The 25534-nt window shown below is 39.4% G+C and overlaps 1 protein-coding gene across 5 annotated transcripts in view; it reads left to right on the top strand.

Annotated features, from left to right (window-relative positions):
* Positions 1-25534, top strand: part of LOC125455634 (neuronal PAS domain-containing protein 3) — a 1150912-nt gene that overhangs the window by 1102452 nt on the left and 22926 nt on the right. For all 5 annotated transcript variants that reach the window (XM_048537891.2, XM_048537893.2, XM_048537892.2 and 2 more), the window contains one exon: positions 15960-16107. In XM_048537891.2, coding sequence (XP_048393848.1) covers positions 15960-16107 — 148 coding nt within the window. The remainder of the gene's footprint in view (positions 1-15959; positions 16108-25534) is intronic.

Genomic DNA, 25534 nt, shown 5'->3' with positions numbered 1-25534 from the left:
TACTACATAACAGCTGAAGGTTTTGAGCTGTAAAGGGTCTAGTTTCTTAGGAAAACATGAACACATGACTACTGAGGTCACAGGGACATCATAGCTTACTTCAGAAACTCATCTACATATTCATTATACCCTAAAATGACAGCTGTTGTTTAGAAATGCCAAGCAGAGAGCAGATACTTATGCATACAGAGCAAGATGAGTGAACTGGATGAAAACAGTACTGGAACAGTATTAGCAGTGTATAAAAGCGGATTGCCGATCTACTGAATTAGATAATGAGAGATCCAAGATACTGGAGACCCTTATAAATAAGGGAAAGGAAAGAAAATGTAAAGGAAGAGTGGAAAAACCTGTTTACAAACAGGTTTAAAAATTATATTAAAAAATTAATGTCTGTCCATTAGTAAAAATTCTTCAACAATTAATCAAAACTATTATGCATGATCAACAGCGATAAAATTTTGAAATGGCACATTCTTGTCTTCTTCTATACAGTGTTAGATTTTGGGTTCTTTCTCCTGTTATCCACCACAGATATTTTCACAAAACACACATGCCTCCAGAAGTGATTAAATTCAGAGAAGGGAGTGAGGAAACCTCATTTTACCTCACTCCCCAAAAGTACTACTAATTGGTACAAAAATAGCTTTAATAGTGACCCAGGAACAAGCTGCTTAATCCTGTCTCATTATTAAATGGTGCATGATATTGAGAAAGTTATATGCAACCTGACTTTTTTATCTAACTGAAGAAATATATGACGCGTTTTTGTCATTAAATAAAAGGTTACTGAAATATGTTGCATGAAATCTTGTTAACAAGTGATGTTGCAAAGTATTAACAAGCACCATGCAACTATCAACTGGTCATTTTAACCAACTGAGTTTAGTTTCACAGGTAAAGCAATATGTTCAGTTGGTTTTAAGTTTGCTAAAGTTTGTAATTATAAATTTATGCTATCTGCAGGTACAGTGTTATATGCAGACATGTGCCTTTTAATCACCTTCTCCATTGTGTCTGTCACATTGCAGGGAAGTTAATTCTCAAGGGATGCAATCACAAATTTAGACAAATATGACACAGCTTCTGAACAGCTGTTGTTTACTAATATGTACTGACATTGGCCAATGCAATTAGAGATCAGTATTGCAGTATGTCATCATTTAGAGACACCAAATGCAAGTATGTTGATTCACAACATTTAATTGAAGTATTTCTTCACAGTTCAGGTTTGTTTGGATGGGCCTCTAAGATCTATTTACTATGAAACACACTTGTAAATTGCTGTGGAGAATGTTGATGTTATCATCAATGTTTCACCAGGAAATGCTAGAATTTTGGGCTGAAATTTAGATTTCTCCTCATATTCGTTTTTCACACAGTCCTTAAATTTGCCATTTAGCAGAAGATAATTTTGATTATTATGGAGTTGAGGCGCATCTCAAATGAGACTTTTTAAAACTTACTCATGAGATGTGGACGTCACTGCTGGCCAACATTTATTGCCCCTCCCTAGTTGCCCTTGAGAAGGTGGTGGAGAGCTGCTTTCTTGAATCACTGTAGTCCATTTGGTGTCAGTGCACATGCAATACCCTTTGGAAGTAGAATTCTGGGATTTTGATCCATAAAGAATGAATGAACAGTGATATATTTCCAAGTCAGGACGATGTGTGGCTTGACGAGGAAGTTGCTTATGATGGCATTCCCGTTATCTGCTGCCCTTGTCCTTCTAGTTGGAAATTGTCATGCATTTGGAAGGTTCTGGCATCGGATTCTTGGTGATTTTCTGCATTGCATCTTGTAGCTAGTACACATTGCAGCAACTGAACATCAGCTGTGGGAGGGAGTGCATGCTTGTGAATGTACCAATCAAATGGGCTGCCTGGGTGTTGTTGGAGCTGCACCCATCCAGTCAGAGGAGGAGTATTCAATCACACTCTTGACTTGTGCGTTTTAGTTGGTGGGCAGGCTTTGGGGAGTCATGAGATGAGTTACACTCTGCAGCATTCCTAGCCTCTGACCAGCTGCTGTAGCCATTGTCTTTATGTGATGGGTCCAGTTGAGTTTCTTGTCAACAGTGCTCCCAGATTGCTGATGGTGGGGGTTCAGTGATGGTAACGCCATTTGTTAGATTGTCACTTATTGGAGATGGTTATTGCCTGACTTTTATGTGGTATGAATATCACTTGCCACTTGTCGGCCTTAGTCTGGATATTGTCCAGATCTTGTTGCGTTAGTACATGGACTGTTTTAGTATTTGAGGAGTTGTGAATGGTGCTAAACATCAGTGAACATCTCCATTTCTGACCTTACAATAAAGGGAAAGTCATTTATGAAGCAGCTAAAGATCTTTGGGCTAAAGACATTGCCCTGAGGAACTCCTGAAGAAATGTCCTGGAGTTGAGATGACTGACCTCAAACAACCACAACCATCTTCCTGTGTACCAGGTATGAATCCAGTGGAGGGTTTGCCTCCGCATACCATTAATTCCAGTTTTGATACCGTTCCTCAATACCACACTCAGTCAGATGCAGTCTTGATGTCAAGGGCTGTCACTCTCACCTCACATCTGGAGTTCAACTCTTTTGTCCATGTTTAATCTGATGCAGTGATGAGATCAGGAGCTGAGCGACCCTGGTGAAACCCAAACTGGATGTCACTGAGCAGATTATTGCTGAACAGGGGCTGCTTAATAGCTCTGTGGATGACACCCTCCATCACTTTACTGATGATTGAGAGTAGACTGATGGGTATTGGTGTTGGTCTGATTGGATTTGCCCTGCGTTTTTGTGATCAAGACATGCTGGTTGATTTTCATATAGTGACGCACCCCTTATCTGGGCTCTCTGATTTGCTTTGGCATCATTTATGTTGGTTCTCCAAAATTCTCTGGCAAAGGCACAGGCTATAGAGAATGCCTGCAGTTTGATCTCAAAACTGTGGACTCTGCTCCTTGGTGCCAACTGAAAATTATGAAATGTTTTCGAATCTTCCAGGGCATGGCATTGGTACAAAGACTTTCTCGGCATTACATTTTAGTAGTTACCACTTGATCCATAGCAAGGCTGGATCCAGACAGAAACATTTTCTCAGTATTTTTGCACTGTTATGCCAAAATGATTGGAATACAGCTTATGGTGTGACTTGAATATGATTCTGCTGTACATGCATGTGATTCCTCACATTTGACAGAAAACCAGCATAATATTAAAGGAGATTGAAATGCAGCAGAGTGTATGGACACTTTTCCTGCCCTAATCCTATTGACGAATTAACGAGCAAAACTATATAATTATAGCTACCAGGCCTGCTCATAGCAGGAGATAGCTGGATTTTCCACCAGAACTATGCATAGAATCTGAAAAGTCTGTTTCCCTCAGGGTCAGATTAATGCACAAACCTTGGGACAAGTGCTATTTTTCTGGGCACCACTGAAGAAAGCTTTTCTAACATGCTAATGAGCTTCAATGGCTAACTGGCAGATCCAGCTGCATTCCATGGGACCTGGATATGGGATCCCATTGAAGTAGCCTACTGTCAAAACCATGAGCATAATCAATGGGAATGGGATCAGAAAATGGGCAACTCCACTGTAACTGTGCCAATATAGCACTCCTCCCTCAGAGTAAGTAGATGAAGTTCAGGTCCTATCGAGAGATGTAAGTATCAATGTTAATTCTCCAAAGAGAGACTTTGAAGTGTTTAAAAGTGGAAAAAGTGCAGAACGTGATGCAAACCTGCCTTATATGCTTGCTCATTTTTTTTAATGTGAAAGGATTCTTAGATTACCTGTGAAAATATAGGAGCTCAAATTGAGTTTTATTGCTGCTACACAGATTTCCTTGGTATTAAAGACTTCCTCAGGGTAAATATTTCTATCAGTCATCCTTATTTCCTTATACCCACCAGCAAAGCCTCTCACTACCCTGATCACACCAACCCCAGTTATCAATATCTTCTGCAGCTTGATAGAGATTCCTTGCCCCACTATTGATTGCCAGGACTATTCCAAAGGGCTTCTCACTGCAACCACCCCACCTCCCACCTCTGGTCTTTCCTCCTATATGCTGACCAGTTTGTCAGTTTACTTGGCTGCCAGGCAGGTGATGAATCCAGAAACTGCTAATGTTAGCCAGCTGATAAGATTGGCACTGCCAGGAGGGACATAAGCAAGTGTTGAAACCAGTGAGCAAGTGTCAGGAGGGATTGTGCAGTGTCAGGGAATGGGCTGAACAGTGTAGTGCCTTCAGAATGGGTTGAATGGTGCCAGGACAAGGGTGAGCACTATCAGGGTGAATTGTGCCCCATGTGAAGAAAGGGTGAGCAGTGTCAAGGGGAATTTGGCAGTGTTGGGTGGTTATTTGATTGTTGTTCTGCATGTGGGATTGGTGAGCAGTTGAAGGGGTAACAGTATTAACAGGGAAAAACTAAAACTGGAGACAATTAACAGGAACAGTGAAATTCACTGAACTGAGTGCAGACCTAGCAAGGCGTGTCTTCAGTTTGTGATGTGTAAAGGAAATGTGGTATCGCTACAATTACACCTCATCTCTAAGCTTCACAACTCATCACTGCTGGATTCAAGCTGGACATGAGACAGATATTTCCTAACATTTCAATGTAAAAATAAAGGGCCACAGATCCACCACTGACAATGTAAACTGGCCCATTATAGATGTTTAATGTTTAATGTCTTTGACTTCTGTGCTTCATTCTGACCAACTGTCATTTCTCTTCCAGCATGAGAAGAGATGTGCTCCAGTTGCCAATAATTCAGAAACAAGGCAGTTAGAATCAGTAGCACAAAAATGACATGGACTGGTGAAATACCTTTGATTAATTGTAAATAGTGGTAATGGGCATCCACTGGTTTAATCTATAAATGTGTCAGTGCTATGAGTGCACTAAGTACATAGAACATTATTGCTAAATGACAGAGAGGGCTTATGCTTACGACAAATAATTAAACACCAGAGCTTCAATCTTCAGCTATAAATGAAATTGACAGGTGATTAGGAGTTCAAACATTAAACAGATGATTGTTGCTTTGAATGTGTTGCCTTTGGTATTTTCCAACAGTGCTTTTCTCCATTGCACAACCCTGCTGGTTTTGAACACCAAAGACTATTAACACCCATCTTCAGTGATCTGCATAACATTAGCTAAGATTTCACACAGCATTTGCATAATGAAGTTGCACATGTTATCCCCAACTGATGTTATTTATAAAACTTGTCCTGTATCATAGAATTCCTACAGCGCAGGAGGAGGCCATTTAGCATCAAGTCTGCACTGACCCTCCATCAGCATCCACCCAGATCCAGCCCTCTCTTTGTATCCTATAATCTCACTTCTGCCTAGCCTACACATCCCTGAACATTATGGACAACTTCAGCATTGCCAATCCACCTAACCTGCACATCTTTGGACTGTGGGAGGAAACCCATGCACATAGTGGGGACAATGTGTGAACTCCACACAGACCATCACCTGGGGCTGGAATCAAACCTGGGACCCTGGTGCTGTGAGGCAGCAGTGCTAATCACTGAGCCACCATGCTATATCAGGTTTGAAATCAGACGCTTCAATGGGATCAGCACCATGGAAGGTACTTACAGAGCTCTGAAGTTGATAAGATGCAATCTTTAACAGACACTTCCATTGCAGTGTGTGGGAATGTTGTGGTTAGTATCAAAGGAGCAATTTTGGCCAGCTGTCTTGCTGTGGAATTAGTTTATTTGGCTGGAGATCCAGGCAAGCACAATGGAGAGTTTGGAGCAACCTAACTAATTCAGATCAGCTATTTCAGAAACAATGTGTTTTGCTGACAGAAATAGAACTAAAAAAAGTTCTGACAAAACATGCTGGCAGCTCCCATTGCACTATTCTCAAAAATACTCCCCAAATAAACAGAAATGCACATTGTGGGAGTGCAGATAATTGAGTGTGCACTGTATGTGTTTTTGAAATACTATCATCCAAACTATATGATATATTTTTATGTGACTGAAGGTAAGAACCACAAGCTTGAAAAGAAGGAAGGTCTATTTTGGTAAAGTTGGCTGAGGGGTAAAAGCTTGCAATGATTTTGAAACTCCCTGCTCTACTTTAAAAAGTGTTACTTGATGGCTAGAGTAGCCAGACCCTCAGTTTAATGTTTCTTCCAAAAGATTTCCCCTTCGGCAGTGTATTAAAGTGTTAGCCTCTGTTGCGTGCTGAGTGTTTGGAGTAGAAATAGAAAACACTGTTTTCTGACTCGGATGCAGAACTGCCACCCACAAAGCTGCAACAAAAACAGCAAATTTCAATAATTCTTCAACATCACGCCCCCATCACCATTATCTGCCTTGGATCACATTCTGTATCAGATTCGGGTAAACATAGTTAAGAGAAGGCTCAACAACTGCAATTTGCTTAAATATGAATGTTAATTAACTAACAATAATTTGATTATAATAGTAATAATGAATTATTATACTGGTAATAATAAATGGAAGAGGAAAAGATAAAACAAGCAATAAGTCTCATGTCCCTATGCCCTTTGGGGACCCCTCAATCGATGGCTAGTCAAGTCCAGCAGCCTTGGAATGAAACTGTCTTTTTCTCATACGGTATCACAAACAATCAGTACAGAAAATAACAGATACAATGGACGCAGCTGATGGCTCATACAAAAAACAAGCTTTTTTAATTGTGCTGTCTGAGGCACTTATGGGAATGTTCACAGGTGTCATCCAAGGTCATGCAGCTTGTTGAGTATCAACAGCAATTTTAGCCATTCAGCCCATCTATTGTCTAATTCAGCTGTCAAATATCAACATTAACTTACAGCTCTTCGCCCATCCTATAACTACCAAGCTGGTTTTCTTATATAATTTTAAAAGAAAAATGTAAATGTAAGCCTGTCACAGATAGTATATAGTTCAAAGCAATAACTGATGCACAACTTCATTCCAGAGAACAAATAAAACTATGTGGGAAGTGATATAAAACTTACATTTTAATTTGAAAACTAAATTGACACTTTTAGGTCCCTATTGTTTTGAGTTGGAAAGACACTTTGTAATTAATATAGTTTGTAGCACTTGAGTTTTGAAGGATTGTGAATATTAGATGAGTAATTTCTAATTTGTCGACGTACTTTGCTTTGCTTAAAATAAGTCATTGAAAATTCACTGTGGAAGTCGAGATATTTTTAACCAAGGCTTCCGAAAAATCATAGTCTGGTGGTAGTTACTTGCTTCACTAGCTTGGAGAGTTGTTTGTTTTATATCACTTAGTTGGAGAGTAGCCAACTAATAACAAGCTGAGTTGGGAAAATGCCATCTAAAATCAATCTGAATTGGAGGAAAGTTTCTAAGAACCAGATGAGTTGGAGAAAAGCTTACCATGAACAAGCTGTCCAGCTGTTCTTTCCCATTTGTAAAAAGTAAACTGTCTACATCAGCTCAGAATAAAACCTATTTTTTATTTTGAAAGAGTAATTGAAAAATCATCTCAAGATCTTTTACTTCCCAAGAAAGAAGTGTCTGCGAGTTTTCAATGCACGAGAGACAGTCGTGCACGCATAATCATTTGTCCATGCGCACCAGAACAAAAAAGCAAAAGACTCTGGTGTAACATCTTTTTGCCTCCAAGAATAAACCATTGGCCAACATGTGTTTTTCAGAAAGCTAATTTCTGCAGTTTTTCCCCCTGTTTTCCTAAAGCATGAGGATGTGTACTTTGAGGATACTTAAAGAGATAGGCATTTGTACTTCTGTATTACTGACAGGGTAGATTAACAATTATTCTATGTTTATTGAATAATGTTTAATTTGGTAATAAGTCCATAACTGTTTAAAGAAGTCTAGTTGATAGATCTTTTTCCTTAAGCCTCATATAGATAAAGAATTTAATTGGTCATCTTGATAATTCAAAGTATCTTTATTTGATTTCCTCATATAGTGAGATTTAAATGAACAGTGCACTCTTTCAGCCTCAGTTACAAAATGCTGAAAATTAAGCTGTGCTAGAACTTGAAACTTTATAACAGATTTTATAGTACATTATGAACATCCAATACTGTTCATTATTAAATATGTAACAATTAAGGGATTTTTTTTGGACTGCAAGTTTTAATTTAGCATATCTAAGAGGCAAAGGGGATGGTCATTTGACCTGTTCTGTCTTTGACCCGTAGGAAACACAGGTGACTTGAATGTTAGTGATCAAAGGAAGGCTTAGCTTGCTTTACTCACAGAAAGGTGCATGGCGTTTACATTTAGAGACTATGGCAGCAGTCTCTGTGTTTGCAATGCTTCGACTTAGGGTCTCCCAAAGACTCAAGAAAAGAATCAAGTTGTAAACAGTTGTGCTGTGAACTGTCCATTTACTTCTAAGTTGAAATGAGAGCTCAGAGTTAAAAATAGGCAATTAGCATTTCTACCTGAATGAAAGGTTAATATGCTCATGTCACTATGGGAAAGGGCAGAGAAAGCATTTCTTTGAGATGATGTTACAGGCTGCTCTATAAACCAATGAATATCAAACACAGTAGTACTGAAGGGGTTCAGTAGACAGAAAGGCAGCTTGAGTTTGTGAGCTACTGCAGCTGGATGTGGAAGGGAGACAGTCTCTAATCAAAAAGATACATACTGCAACCATCTAAGGATTACAAGTGATATGCCATGGAATATCTGGAGGGAAGAAGGATCATCAGAACACACTATCACTGCTTATGGTTTTAAACAATTTTATAAAAACTGAGGAACGCAATGGTCACTCATAGTTACGACTCAACAAAAAGTAGACATAGATTGGAACTCACTGGAATTTGGGAGGAACTATGAACTGTTTGTCAAAAAGACTAATTCTAAGGATCACATGATGTGTGACAACAGGAACATCATTTTCTATACTGTACAAGGTGCTTATGAAAATATTTTGGTATATAGTCAATAGTTTGTTTTGGTCATTTGGTAATTGCTTATGATGTCACATCTTGACATATCATTGTTGCACCTGTTAAGCGGGAGAACAAATTTATTTTAAAAAGTATACTGAAATTGTGCTGCAATTAATGCAACATCCAAAATGAAAATCTGAGGAAAATTACAGAAGAACATTTTTATGCAGATCTTGCAGACAGCGGCAAAACGAAGACAACTGCCAATGCTACAAAATAAGTTGAAGATTAATTTGAATCTAGCACTCAGTCATTGGATTGCCAGGTATCTAGTATTGTAAGAAGAGATAATGGGAACTGCAGATGCTGGAGAATCCAAGATAACAAAGTGTGAAGCTGGATGAACACAGCAGGCCAAGCAGCATCTCAGGAGCACAAAAGCTGATGTTTCGGGCCTAGATCCTTCATCTGAAAAGGGGGATGGGGAGAGGGAACTGAAATAAATAGGGAGAGAGGGGGAAGCGGACCGAAGGTGGATAGAGGAGAAGATAGGTGGAGAGGTGAGTATAGGTGGGGAGATAGAGAGGGGAAGGTCAGTCCGGAGAGGATGGACAGGTCAAGGGGGCAGGATGAGGTTAGTAGGTAGGAAATGGAGGTGCAGCTTGAGGTGGGAGAAGGGGATAGGTGAAAGTAAGAACGAGTTAGGGATGTGGGACGAGCCGGGCTGATTTTGCGATGCAGTTGGGGGAAGGGAGATTTTGAAGCTTATGAAATCCACATTGATACCATTGGGCTGCACAGTTCCCAAGACGAATATGAGTTGCTGTTCCTGCAACCTTCAGGTGGCATCATTATGGCACTGCAGGAGGCCCAGGATGGACATGTCGTCTGAGGAATGGGAGGGGAGTTGAAATGGTTTGTGACTGGGAGGTGCAGTTGTTTGTTGTGAACCAAGCATAGGTGTTCTGCAAAGCGGTACCTAAGCCTCCGCTTGGTTTCCCCAATGTAGAGGAAGCCACAACGGTACAGTGGATGCAGTATACCACATTGGCAGATGTGCAGGTGAACATCTGCTTGATGTGGAAAGTCTTCTTGGGGCCTGGGATCGGGGTGAGGGAGGAGGTGTGGGGGCAAGTGTAGCATTTCCTGCAGTTGCAGGGGAAAGTGCTGGGTGTAGGGGAGTTGGAGGGGAGTGTGGAGCGGACAAGAGAGTCGCGGAGAGAGTGGTCCCTCTGGAAGGCAGACAGGGGTGGGGATGGAAAAATGTCTTTGGTGGTGGGGTCAGATTGTAGATGGCGGAAGTGTCGGAGGATGATGTGTTGTATCCAGAGGTTGGTGGGGTGGTATGTGAGGACTAGAGGTTTTCTCCCACTTCCTACAGACAAAGGGGGTGGCCATGGATACCCACGTGGGCCCAAGCTATGCCTGCCTCTTTGTAGGTTACGTGGAACAGTCCCTCTTCCGTACCTATGCAGGCCCCAAACCCCACCTCTTCCTCTGTTACATTGATGACGGTATCGGCGCCGCCTCTTGCTCCCCAGAGGAGCTCGAACAGTTCATACACTTCCTTGTCTGCCTTCCGGAGAGACCACTCTCTCCGTGACTCCCTTGTTCGCTCCACACTCCCCTCCAACCCCACAACACCCGGCACTTTCCCCTGCAACCGCAGGAAGTGCTACACTCGCCCCCACACCTCCTCCCTCACCCCTATCCCAGACCCCAAGATGACATTCCACATTAAGCAGAGGTTCACCTGCACACCTGCCAATGTGGTATACTGCATCCGCTGTACCCATTGCGGCTTCCTCTACATTGGGGAAACCAAGCGGAGGCTTGGGGACCGCTTTACAGAACACCTCCGCTCGGTTCGCAATAAACAACTGCACCTCCCAGTCGCGAACCATTTCAACTCCTCCTCCCATTCCTTAGATGGCATGTTTATCCTGAGCCTCCTGCAGTGCCATAATGATGCCACCCGAAGGTTGCAGGAACACCCACTCATATTCCTCTTGAGAACCCTGCAGCCTAATGGTATCAATGTGGATTTCACCAGCTTCAAAATCTTCCCTCCCCCAACTGCATCCCAAAACCAGCCCAGCTTGTCCCCGCCTCCCTAATCTGTTTTTCCTCTCACCTCAAACCACACCTCCATTTCCTACCTACTAACCTCATCCCGCCCCTTTGACCTGTCCATCCTCCCCAGACTGACCTATCCCCTCCCTACCTCCCCACCTATACTCTCCTCTCCACCTATCTTCTCCTCTATCCATCTTCGGTCCGCCTCCCGCTCTCTCCCTATTTATTTCAGAACGCTCTCCCCATCCCCTTTTTCTGATGAAGGGTCTAGGCCCGAAACGTCAGATTTTGTGCTCCCAAGATGCTGCTTGGCCTGCTGTTTTCATCTAGCTTCACACTTTGTTATCTAGTATTGTAGGAAAGCAGGTAAGCAGCCCGTTGCATAAAAGAATTATCAAAGGTAGAAAACCAAGAAGTTAAAAACACTCCTTATATTTTTAAAATTATTTTCAGAGACGAAAGCAAACAGTGGGATGTAAAAATGACACTTCAGTTTCTCCCTTAATCATATTTTAACATTCTTCCAAAGAACTAAATATATTGAACTTTTATCATAATGATTAAATTTAAAATCCGACAAACATAAGGTTAGGTTTTCAATACCAAAGATATTGTTCTGAAGTACTGCTAAGTTTGGCATGCTTTAAAAAACCTATAGTCCTCCTTTCTATGAGGTGTAACTTTTTAAAGGCTATTAACAGTGAAACTAATATTGAAACTAATAGTGCAAAAGTGAAAGCTGCTGTGAATTCAGTTTTTCCTCATTGAATATATTCTAGGACTTTTCCGTAGTACATATAGAGAAACACAGAATTATTAGTAGTACCTTTGGATTTCTACCTTTAACTGCACATACGCAAACTGCAGAAGTTTTAGTCAATTTCAAAGGAGTAATGATGCTGAACGCTGATAATTTCATACCAGGTAATAAATAATATCATTGTGAGTTTCAGAATCCAACAGTATTTACTGTTTGTTTCTTATCTATTTGTAGATTTCAAATATCACCTTTTGAGAAACGTTGGAGGAATTCTAAATACAGATAACTTCCAAGTTTGCATTAAAATACTGTGGTATGGTGGAGAGCTAGTCAACACATGGTCCAACTTGTCATGTCGAACAAACTAGACCCACTTATCTGTGTTTGGTCCCTATCCCTCTAAACTTTTCCTAGTCATGTATCTGTCAAAGTTCTTTTAAACATTATAATTGTACCTACAACTACCTCTTCCTCTGCCAATTTATTCCACATATGAACCATGCTCTGTGTGAAAAGGTTGCCCGTTGGTCTCTTTTAAATCTTTCCTGTCTCATCTTAAAAAATACACCACCCGTCCTAGAGAAAAAACCCTTGCTATTCACTTTATCTATGCCCTATTGATTTTATAAACACCTATAAAAGTCACCCTTCAACCTCCTACACTGCAGTAAAAAAGGTCCCAGCCTGTCTTTTTTCCTCAAACCCTCTAGTCCCACAACATCCTTGTAAATATTTTGTGAACCCTCTCCAATTTAATAATATTCTTTCCATAGCAGGGTGACTAGAACTGTGCACAGTACTCCAGGTGTGGCCTCAGGTATGTCCTGTACAACCTCAATGTGATGTCCCAACTCCCATACACAGTGGCCTGAGTAATGAATGCAAGTGTGCTAAGCGTCTTCTTAACCACCCTGTCTACCTGTGACACAATTTTCAAAAAACTATGTACCTGAACCCCTAGGTCTGTGAATTGATGACACTAACCAGGCATCTACCATTAACTGTTTTAGTCCTGTCCTTGTTCGCTTTACCAAAATGCAATGCCTTGCATCCAAATTGAACTCCATCAACCACTCCTAAGCTAATTGGCCCAATTGATCAAGATCCCATTGTAATCTTAGATAACCTTCTTTCCTCTCCACTACACCACCAATTTTGGTGTCATTTGCAAACTTACTAACATTCCTCTTAAATTCTCATCCAAATTATTACTATAAATGACAGACAACATCACTAAATCAATCACTGAGTTTGTAAGGAAAAACAGAAAGTGATGGAGAAATTCAACAAATTTGGCAGCATCTGTAGAGAGAAAAACAGAGTTAATGTTTTGAATTTAGTGACCTTTGTCAGAAGTTCTAATGAAGGGTCACTGGAACTCAAAATGTTAAAGTTTCTTCCTTCTCCAGATGCTGCCAGACTTGCTGAGTTTCCCCAGCACTTTGTGATTTTGTTTTAGGTTTCCAGCACCTACAGGTCTTTGTTTTCATATTACAAAGTTTTTGAAGGTCAGTGTGATATAGTGAGGTAAGAAAAATGATGGATTAAACCTCACCAAGACACTGATCAAAGTAACAGTACAGGACTTGCGAGCTGTGGGTACAGTTTTGGATGATGAAACTTTCTATAACAGAATTGCACTAATGCTATATTTAGATTGAGAGTTTGCACAGTGAATGCATCCTTGAGTTTACTCTCATCTAACAAACAGTGCTGAATCAATTATATACGACCCAATCACCTATCTAGCAAAGCTTAAACCAAACGCCAATGATTGTTGCGAATAATACTTCGTGCCAAAACGTAAAGGGCTCCTCTTCATCACTTTTTTTTAAAACAATAAACTGTTTCAGAACTTAGCTGGAAATGAAGCCTTATTAAGTCACATGACTGATAAAATGGTGGACAGAACTTAGATGTTTCACTTGTGCCTCTATTGGCTTTGACAAGATCACTTCCACCCAAATGATTGTCAAATATTCCCACCCTCTGTTCCTACATGTCCTTTGTATTCTTTCAGTCTCAAAGCTTTCATCACTGTATCACTGTGCTAGGCAAACAGCCAACTGGGTACAATAATATCTTTGTTCAACCTGAGAGTTACAGAAAGGAAGCATCATTGTGGAAATACTTCAGCAGCTGCTTAATTGATCAATCAAGAAAATAGAAGATTGCATCAGAAATCACAAATCCATCTAACAAGTTAATTAGATAAGCAAGTTAAAAGCACATAACTGCCAATTCATCCTCGTGTGAATCTACACATCCTTTCTCATGTAGGTTTGTGTTCATCTACATGTAATTTTTGGCACCCTGCACATCTCTTCTGGTGCTGGTTAAATCCTTCATATAACAATAAGCAAAGCTATTTTCTAATGGGACCAAGATTGTTTTGGTCATTGTTTTCCTTCCAATATTCTCCTAACATACACCTTTGAAGTACGATGACCCATCCAGCAGATTCTCTGAGAACCCATCCAATATGAAATGCAATGCTGAATGCCAGTTAACATCAAAATTTGAACCTAAAAATCTTCTGTGGTGGGAAATCATTGCTACTGTTAAAGCTAAATGAAAGCTATAGGCAAAAGGAATGTAATATCCAGCTAATGACAACCTAGTTCAATATTCACATTTGCTGCAGCCACTTTTCTAATTTCTGTCCACCATTTTATCAGTCATGATAAAGCTTCATTTCCAGCTAAGTTCTGAAGCAGTTTATTGTAAAAAAAAGTGATGAAGAGGAGCCCTTTAAGTTTTGGCACGAAGTAGTATTTGCAACAATCACTGGCATTTGGTTTAAAATCTGTTAATTAGGTGATTAGACTGTATATAATTGATTCAGCGCTGTTTGTTTGATGAGAGTAAACTCAAGGGTGCATTCATTGCCCAAACTCTCAATCTAAATATAGCATTCGTGCAATTCTGTTATAGAAAGATTAATCATCCAAAACTGTAACCAAGAATGGCAAAGGTAAGCTTAGTGCCTGATTGCACTGAGGTCAGTTTGCCAAAACTGTGCATTTGCTAAGGCATTTATCATTTCACAAGATGCATTGTCAGATGAATTTAAATTATTTCTACAGGTTTGTATTTCATTTATGCAAATTCTGCACTTTCTGTAGCAGATAATACTTTTATTGACCAACAAACAAGAAGATTAATCAATTTTTCTCTTGAAAGTCATTGCCCAAGATGAATATGGTTTTTCAGCTTTCTTGCAGAAAATTTCTACAGTGGTTGTACGTTTGACACTCATTAGTTGCAATTAAACAAACAGATTGAACACACTAGTAAATGATATGTTGTTCTGAAACATTCCATCTTTTTCTAATTTATAGTTGCAAATGATTAATGGAAATATGTATCAGTTGACAAAACCATTGCACAGCTAAGGTGATCAGATTTATTACCGTAATTAAGCTTTCTTCATTTAAGCAGAAGTATAGCAGTTGTATATTCCACAGGCCTTCTGGAGTGATTAGTCTCGTAAGAAAAATGCACCCCCCTGTGGTCAAATTATGTAATAAGAAAATTATTACGTAATTGCAAACCTGTTAAGGATGAGTCAGAATTGATTGTGATATTTTTCTGTGTTTAAATGTATTTAAATAAATGGCAATTGCCATTAGCAATTGTAATTATTTCTTGCAAGCAGTAATACTTACCATATTAGCATTTGTATCAAGGCACACATGATAATATTTGTTTCCTTACAACTTCAGTTAAGTATACTGCACAGATTTAGAAACAAATGGAAGTGACTAAATATTTAGCAATAATATTCTTACTACCTTTAGTTAGATAACTAGAATCAGTAGCCTTTCTTTGTGGTTACAGTTTTCATTGTTATGTGTAACCATTGGGACACTTAATGAGCAGTGTGGTAGGCAATAACATGCTATGAAATAGTTGGACGCGAAAGGTGCAGGTCTATATTTCTGATATCTTATAGCTTAAGTTCCTGACCTCAGAAGTGATGTCACAATAAACATGCCTTTCTCTGAATGAAAATAGTAAGAGAAAGGTGGGGATTAAAAAATTCCAATTTGCTATTATGTATATCATAGTCTACAGCTTCAACATGGGAGATGCATTAAAATACATGTTTATTCATCATGAATGACAGCGACATAAAAGAGTATGTGGGCCAGTCTTTGTGTAATATAGCCAGCTATAATTATCCCTTTTGCATTACTGCTGTTGTTAATAGAAATTGATCTTTTTTTGTTTAGTATTGAATAAAGGCCAATGTGTGACTAAGTACTATCGCTGGCTGCAGAAAAATGGAGGCTATATTTGGATCCAGTCCAGTGCCACTGTTGCATTGAATGCAAAAAATGCCACTGAAAAAAATGTCATCTGGGTCAATTATGTTCTCAGGTAAGAAAATCACTTCTGTCTGAATATGGATATTCTTTTTCTAAATGTAGACAGTTTTTAAAAATGTATTTGTTGCTCAGTATTTTAAAGTTTCATGAAGAAATTGTTTCCTGCATTTGATCTAGTTTGGTGTTTAAAAACTGTGGCTAGCTTAAATGCTGTCAGTGATTACAGATCTCATGAAATGTTTCATCTTTTTCATATGGACCACTCACATCCTGGAAAATCACTTATATATTTAAAAATCCAATTACATTAGCCTGATGCCAAGTCTCCTAATTTTACTAAACGTTACACCATGGCTGTAATTATAAAAGGTTACAATAGTGGCAGTAGCTTAACATATCTTCCCATTGGGAAGCTGATTAATTTGAAATGGCTACATCATATATGCAACAGTGTACATTGCAACAGAAACTTGGACTCCTTGTGTCAGTTAGCTGGATGGCTCCTATGGATCAGACTGGTATCTACAGCACAGAATTTCAGCCTGTTCTGGCTTGTGCGGATGTTTTCTTCTCCTTCCTGTGGGAGAGGTTGTGATACTGGAGAGGGACCAGCCTTTGGGTGGAGACTGGAGGAGAAACCACCTTGGGATTATTGAATGTTATGGTATTTGCCCATGCCAACCCATGTTTTGCTAATTGTGTCTAATTCAGTGAATTGGTAATTAAATTACTAAAGTCACATAACGATAAGTTCTTTTTTACTTAAAGCTTTGTATATATATTTTTACAGCCAATGAGGTTGACAATGTATTTTCAAGCTGAGAACATGTGTTATGTGAAGCAGATTTGGAAAACTGCTGCACAACACTTAGATCCTAAAATAGTTCTGAAAGTGAACAGAAATGTTCAGAAAGTAATCTTGTGGCTTCTGAAAAATATTTTGTACTAACTTGTCTTATTACAAATATAAGGACTTTGTACAGGTAAGAGAGCCTTCTACAACTCTGCAAAGTGTGCTGGAAACAGCAGTGACTCATGAAATAGGGAACAAATGTAAACAGGTGCTGGTGCGAGTTAAGGTTCAGGCCGTTTACAATTAGTGTAATGTGGGAGATATTGAGATAGTCAAATCTAAAGGTAACAAAGATATGAACGAGGGCTTCAGCATCAGAAATGCTGACATAGGAACAAAGTTGGGCAATGTTAAAGAGGTGGTCTCAGTGTAAGCTCAACTCAAGGTCAAATATGATATTTTTGATAGAATAGTTTAGTGTCAGACTGTTGCTCGCAGAGGCATGGAGTTGATAGATAGCCAAAGGAGTTCTGTTTTCATTCTTTTGTGGGAAAGAGTTGGGGTAGGAGAGGGCAGGAAGAGTTGGGGTGGTGGGGGGAAGAGATGGAGAAAACAATGACTTAATTTTTCCCAACATTTAATTTGAGGAAATTCCAACTCTTTCAGTTCTGAGAGTAAGATAAACAGTCTGATAGTTTATAAATGGTCAGAAAGTCAGAAATGGCAGTGCTGATGTAGAGCTGGGTGTCATTGATGTATTTTGGAAAAATCATGGGATGGAAATATATAGCAGAGACATAATCATGGCAACAAAACAAGTAAGAACCTGGGTGCCACTCATTAGCCACCCTCTTTACTAAGTTTAGAAGGATGAGAGGGGATCTGATTGAGACGTATAAGATTATTAAGGGATTGGACACTGTGGAGGCAGGAAGCATGTCTCCGCTGATGGGTGAGTCCAGAACCAGAGGACACAATTTAAAAATAAGGGGTAGGCCATTTAGAACAGAGTTGAGGAAAAACGTCTCCACCCAGAGAGTGGCGGATATATGGAATGCTCTGCCCCAGAAGGCAGTGGAGGCCAACTCTCTGGATACTTTCAAGAAAGAGATGGATAGAGCTCTTAAAGATAGTGGAATCAAGGGTTATGGGGATAAAGCAGGAACAGGATACTGATTGTGGATGATCAGCCATGATCATAATGAATGGTGGTGCTGGCTCGAAGGGCCGAATGGCCTACTCCAGCACCTATTGTCTATTGTTATGGATTGGCTTACCAGGATGGGGGACAATTTACCAAACATGAGACACAATTAAAACAGTAAAATGTTCTCATCAGTAAATCTTCCATTAATCAAATCAAAACAAGTTGTGAATTGGCAATCATAATGATGAACTTATAAAGATTGTCAGTTTTCACTTTTTTTTGGGCATATATTGAGACTTCAATTTTTCAATATACTTCATTGTCCTTTGTTAGTTTACCCATCATACAAATACAAACTGTGAACGAGACTGCAATTTATATGCTTATTTAGATTATTTCAGCTTAAATAAAATTGATGAGTTGACATAATATATATTAATTTACAATATTTATATATTTGATCCAAGAGCAGTGAGGTGGAACACATGACAACAAAGCATTTTTCATTATGACTGAATGAGCAAGAGATGCCAAATTGCGATCTGACATAACTGAGAAAAAGAGATGTAACTGATGGAATGTTTGATTTTAAAATTGGTTTGTACTAAACTGTAAATAAACTTCTCACTGAGCAAAATAGGCGAGAACCTAGGATGGACTCATTAGTCATGGTCGTTTGTGAGGGAATAGCTCATTTCACACGAATGGGAAAGTATTTACAAAACATTAAATATGATTCAGGCAGTAAGTTGTTCTCTTCAGTCAATCCTCCTTAAACATAGAAAAGTAAAGTGACAGCCTTATTTGTAACTCTCTCAAGTTAGGCCTTGCCTTAACAGTGTTGTAATCTAAAGGATAGCTGTATTTAAAGTTGTTTCAGAGACAGTGGGAACTGCAGATGCTGGTGGATTTGGCATAACAAGATGTAGAGCTGGATGAACACAGCAGGCCAAGCAGCATCAGAGGAGCAGGAAAGCTGACGTTTGGGGCCTGGATCCTCCTTCAGAAATCTGGGTCTAGGCCCACAACATCAGTTTTCCTGCTCCTCTGATGCTGCTTGGCCTGCTGTGTTCATCCAGCTCTACACCTTGTTATCACTGTATTTAAAGTGTCCATGTTCAGACTTGTGGTGAGCCTTATTTCAGTTATCACTCCATAAAACCTACACTTGACTGATTATATTTTTCTCTTTCTACACAGAAGTGCTATCACACACAACAGATTGACCTTCCCAAAATGCAAAATCACCATGACTTCTTTTTGTCTTTTAAACGATTGCCCACTATCTGTGGAAATAAAACACCTGTGTCACCAATTTAGTATTTACATGCAAATCCCATTATCGGCAATCTGACTGATCATAAACCTGCTATTGTTAAATGACCAATTCACACTCATTTAACCCTTAATTAAATTATTCATCAGCTGTTCCCTCATTCTATCAGGTCTCAGACATCCCTTCAGGATTTCTGAGATGATGATAACGGATTTCCCTTTACATTTTAAATAAATCAATATATACTTAATAATAATGGAAAAAAGCAAACAAAATAAAATATATAAATTGACAACATATTTCCTTTTCCCTTTGCACAACGCTACAACCATCCTTTTTCTAATATGTCCAACAGTTTCTTAAAGCCTCTGTCTTTCTTTGTAGAAAAATCAGATACCTCGTTGCTGCTATCCATCATTTCAGTTTGGAGATTTCCCTGTTGCCCAGCATCCATTTCAAAACTGCAATATTGATTCTGAGTCATTTTTCATTCACACATTTCATTGCATGTATGTTATCCTATAGTTAGATATTATCAGTATAAGACTCAGTAGGCATTGCTGCTGAATCCTATTTTAAAATTTCTTCCAGCATTTTCACAATGAAAAACATCAAATCAGCTGCCTCACCAAAAACAAGAGTTTCTGCTGCTAATGTGCTTTTTACCATTCGTCTGATCTTTTAAGCATCCTGAGTTAAAGGGCAGTGTTTACCTCCCTTTCGCAAAATAAATATTATAAACCCTCCACATAAGAAACATTTCCACCAGCAACAAGCTTCATGTTCCTAAATTTTCTAATGTTTGAAATTTCAAAATACAATGCTTGATTTCTTTCCAAGTTTTGCTTGCCCGGATAACTTTGTTCACGTTGGGATTTTTCATAGTTCTACTCAATTCTAATACTTCAAACGAATATGTAGCATTGTTTGGATGCTGAGCCAATTCAGCTATCTTATTGGATTTTGCAGTTCACAAAACAGTATGGTTATAGGTCACAGTAGAAAAGGGACAGTAGCAACATCGTTACAAAATTGGCTGGTGATAGGAAACAGAGTAACAACAAATGAATATTTTTTGGCTGGACAATGATTGTTAGTGGGGAGTTCCCCAGGGGTCAGTATTGTGACCCTTACTTTTTCTGATGTCTGTTAATGATCTGCAATCTGGTGTACAGGGGACAATTTCAAAGACAGTAAACTTGGAAGAATAGTAACCTGTGAGGAGAATAACATGAAATTTCAAGAAGACACTAATATGTTGGTGAAGTGAGTGGATAGGTGACAAATGAGGTTTGATTCGGAGAAGTGTGAAGTGATGCACTTTAGTCAGAGCAAGATTGAAAGACATTGTAAAGTAGGGGATACAATTCCTAAGCGGGTACAAGAACAGAGGATACTGGTTGTATATAGGTTCAGATCATTGAAGGTAGCAGGACAGAAAGCAGTTGATAAAGCATACTATTTTTGGCTTTATTAATAGGCTTTAGTGTACAAGAGGCAGGGAAGTGATGTTGAACTTGTGCAAAACACTTGTTAGACCTCAACCAGAGAACTGTGTACAGTTGTGGGCATCACATTATCGGAAAGATGTGTATGCGTTAGAGAGAGCGCAAAGGCAAGTTACAAGAATGGCTTCAGGAATGAGAAACTTTGGTTATGCGAGAAGAAGGCTGCAAGGAAATTTGATAGATCTTTTCAAAATCATGAGTGGGCCAGATAGAGTAGAAGCAAAGGGAATGAGAGGGGAGAGGGGATAGATTTCAAGTGCAAATGAAGCAAGGGTGATGTGAGAGAAATCTTTAGCACTGAGCAAGTAATTAGGGTATGGAATGCACTGCCTGGAAATGTTGTGGAGGCAGGCTCAACTGAGGCATTCGAGAGCATTGGATAATTACTTAGAGACAAATGGTACGAAAAAGGTAAAGTACCTATAGTCTTATTCGACCATTGGGTTGTTCTGTCATTTGAGAGGGATGACTGGTGGTTTAACCTGAGGGTCACCATGCCTCATTCCGACCCTAAACTGAGAAGCTTAATTCTAACCTCAACCAGTGCAGGAATTAAATACTCCACTGCAAACCAGCTATCCAGCCAACTGAACTAACTAACTCCTTTTAAGGAATGGCATGTGCAGGGACATGGGAAAAAGGCAGAGATTGGCACTCCGTAATAAATCTAGGGCAGGCACAAGAGGATGAATGGCCAGCTTTGGCCCCATAACAATTCTTTTGATTTTGTGACTTTATCCATTTTAGTCTGGAAGCCGTTGCACCTTTTTGTGACTTTAACTAATATGGGGCTAACACTTTCCAAGTAAGTTTGCTGGTACAATGTGACACTCGATCCATTCTGTCTGGTTTCTAACCCAATATACTTAAAAGCCCTGGAAGCTGACCTCAAATTTTGAATTCAGTTTCAAATATATTCATGGTAATGTTTTCAAAGTCACTGCACCCACTCCACTAAACCATAATCTCCATGCATCATAAAGATACCTGAGAGCTGCTGTCATGTTGCCAGTAAAATATGACAGGGTTTGCTTTTAACTGGATTCAATCTAATTTTAATAAGACAGACCTTACTGAGAGGAAATAAACTCAAAGCATCATTTAGGCCATACACCCAATTTTTTTAATATCCGAGGGATTTCCACTGCATTTAGTGCCTTTTTTGGAAGACCAAGAGATATTTCCTTCTTCAATTGACCTCCCTTAAGAAGTGCAGTTTTGATATCATTTGATCTACACTCCCAAGCATTTTTGTTGCTAACAAAGCCTAGAAAATTTTTAGAATTGCTTTAGTTAAGTCCCATCAGGAGATTCCATTTCCATGCAGATGCACAATGTGACAGGGTTGGTTGTCCCCAGTCTGAAATCTCTGCATACATCCCAAATTCTCTCCAGCTTTGTAGTTCTTATTGTTTGGCATCATTTACTAACCTGTCTTCTAGTTTGTTCATGGCCACTAAGATTACCCTAACTCATGATGTTCGGTTCCTGATAGTTTTCACAGGTAGTACTGTATTTCTTGACCTTATTAACCTACACACTGTATTTTGCTTTCTGTCTCTTGTGAGACTGATACTGTTTGATCTCCCAGTCTTTTTGTTGCCTTCCATTAATTTTTTTTATTGCATTCATTTTTCTCCACCGTGGACCTAACCTCCTGCTTATTGTTCTTTTATGCTCATCCAGCTTTTATATTCTTCTGTGGCCTTCTTTGTTTTATTAATAATAGTCACATTTCTCCATTGACTAGCTCCTTCTGCCAAATATTTGACTTTCATACACACTTTTGGCAGTGATCACTTCATATTGATCATCAGAACCAATCTGTCCATCGTCAGACAAAATGTCAATTACAGCCTGTGATCCTTATAGCTGGACAATGTTTGGGTACATGTGGTACCTGGCTCCACGGTATTTTTTATAACGTTTTCAGATTCTGTTAATTTGTAATTCATACCAAGCATCCTTGACTGTACCCTAACACTCTACATAAATGATCTGGAGGAAAGTACAGATGGTCTGATTAGCAAGCTTACAGATGACACTAAGATTGTTGGAGGTTGTGAAGGGGACTGTCAGAGAATGCAGCAGAATACAGATAGCTTGGAGAGTTGGGCAGAGAAATGGCAGATGGAGTTCAATCCAGGCAGATGCGAGGTGATGCATTTTGGGAGATCCAATTCAAGAGTGAATGATACAGTAAATGGAAAAACCCTGGAGAAAATTGATGAGATCTGGGTGTTCAGGCCCATTGTACCCTGAAGGTGGCAACGCAAGTCAATAGAGTGGTCAATTAGGCGTACGGCATGCTTTCATTCATTGGACAGGGTATTGAGTACAAGAGTTGGCAGGTCATGTTACAGTTGTATAGGATTTTGACCATATTTGGAATACCGTGTTCAGTTCTGGTCGCCACATTACCAAAAGGATGTGGATGCTTTGGAGAGGGTGCAGAGGCGGTTCACCGGGATGTTGCTTGGTATGGGGGGCAGTAGCTTTGAAGAGAGGTTGAGTAGATTAGGATTATTTACATTAGAAAGATGGAGGTTGAAGGGGGACCTGATTGAGGTCTACAAAATCATGAGGGGTATAGACAGGGTGGATAGCAAGAAGCTTTTTCTGGAGTGGGTGACTCAATTACTAGGGGTCACGATTTCAAGGTGAGCAGGGAAAAGTTTAAGGAAGATATGAATGGAAAGTTTTTTACGCAAAGGGTGGTGGGTGCCTGGAGCACGTTGCCAGCGGAGGTGGTAGTGGCGGGCATGATTGTGTCATTTAAGATATATCTAGTCAGATACATGAATGGGCAGGGAGCAGAGGGGTACAGATAATTGGAAAATAGGCGACAGGTTTAGATAGAAGATCTGGATTTGTGCAGGCTTGGAGGGCCAAAGGGCCTGTTCCTGTGCTGTAACTTTTTGTTCTTCGTTCTTTGTTTTAACAGCCTAATTCCCATGCTGTACATATTTATCAATAACCCGGCCTAGGCCTTTCCATTCCTTAAGGCCCTCGTATAATAAACCATATCTCACAGGTTGAAATTGATTTCCAATGGCCTTACCTCATATCTTCGGACTCACTGAATTTTTTGTGACTTTGGCTTTAATAAAAACCTTTTTGCCTATATGCAGTATTTTCAATTGCTCCGAGAAAGTAGAGATAATTGTAGTCCCTTCCCAAACTAGGGGCTGATCACTTATTATTGAAGGAACTTTAGGATTCCTATCAAAGGTTAAGTGACATAAGCTATATTCTCCAACCATCTGCAATGCGTTCTTAGTGTGTACAGTTCAACACTGGTGCATATGATAATTTTTTTCTGCTATTCTATGATTCCATTTCACATACCCCATTGATAAAAGGCCTTTCTGCCACCCAATTCTTAACTATTATGTTCATTTTCACACACACCCCTCCACATTCATCACTAGTAAATATTATTAGTGAGAAATGTTGTCAGTGGTCCAAATATGGTCCTTATCCACCTTTCTACTTCCTTACTCATAATTATTTTACCCCTTCAATGTATTATTGTTGACGTGTCATATCATAGAAAGCCAATGTGTGGAAGCAGGCCATTCCGTCCATCGAGTCAACAACGACCCTCTGAAGAGCATCCCGTCCAGACCCGCTCCCTACCCTATGCCTGCATTTCCCACACAGACACAGGGAGAAAGTGCAAACTACACACAGACAGTTGCCCGAGGCTGGAATTTAACCCGAGTCCTTGGTGCTGTGAGGCTGCAGTGCTAACCACTGAGCCACCATGCCATCCCTTGACTTGACAAAATCTGGTTACCGGGTCTACAAAATGCAAACTTTTTTTTCTCTCTACTCTGTGCCTTTTAAATTCTTAGTCACCATCTCATTGAAATCTCTTGCTATCTCTTTACTATAGGCTGTGATGGTGTTCTTTGATATGTCTTACATCCTCACATATATCTTTTTCTCTTCTGTGAACTTATCATACTGCGTCTTTTATTAATTTTTTTGAACTTTTAATGGATGGATGGCAAATTGCCCATGTAAATTTAATACAATTAACTTATTACCTTTCAAATTCCTACCCCCAATGTCAGTAACACTATTTTAATATATTTTGGCGAATGGTACGTTCCACTAAAGCAGTGTCCTGACTGAGTAAACTGCAAGTTCACAAATTTTTCAAATACAATTTTTTTCATTTTCCACATCCAGTTTCATCTGTGCTTTCTTCACTGATGACCCTCACAATAACAACAGTATTTTTGTATACAACAGTATATAAATGCTAATAATCCACAACAAGGTGGTTGACTTTCAACTGCCCTCTGGGCAATTAGGGATGGGCAATAAATGCTGGCTCAACCACCTATGCCCACATCTTGTTAACAAATACAATAGAAACAATTTTACTTCACAAGGAATAACCACTCTATTCAAAAATTTTAACGTATTATTGTTCCTAAATCTGAAACCTGTAGACCTCTCAAAAGTTTTAACTTTATCTCGATTCTTATTAATCAACAAGTCTAAGAAGCTTTTTAACCAGTCAATTCCAGACATGGTAGATCTCCATCCACTGTCTATTACATCACAATTGAAAGGCTCTGGCACCAGAACATTCATCACTGGGTAGAACCTTTGTGTGACCAATAAAATGCATTTTCTTTGATCCAGGTCTGTATCTCCTTCCTCTGAATCTTCTGTTTTATGTTTAGTATTTTATTTAGGAATATTGTAACAGTTCATACTTGGAATCGCACCTGAGGCATT

The sequence above is a fragment of the Stegostoma tigrinum genome, chromosome 10, assembly GCF_030684315.1.
Source record: "Stegostoma tigrinum isolate sSteTig4 chromosome 10, sSteTig4.hap1, whole genome shotgun sequence".
NCBI lineage: Eukaryota > Metazoa > Chordata > Chondrichthyes > Orectolobiformes > Stegostomatidae > Stegostoma > Stegostoma tigrinum.
The sequence above is the reverse complement of the archived record's forward strand: the minus strand, read 5'-3'. Positions and strand labels throughout refer to the sequence as shown.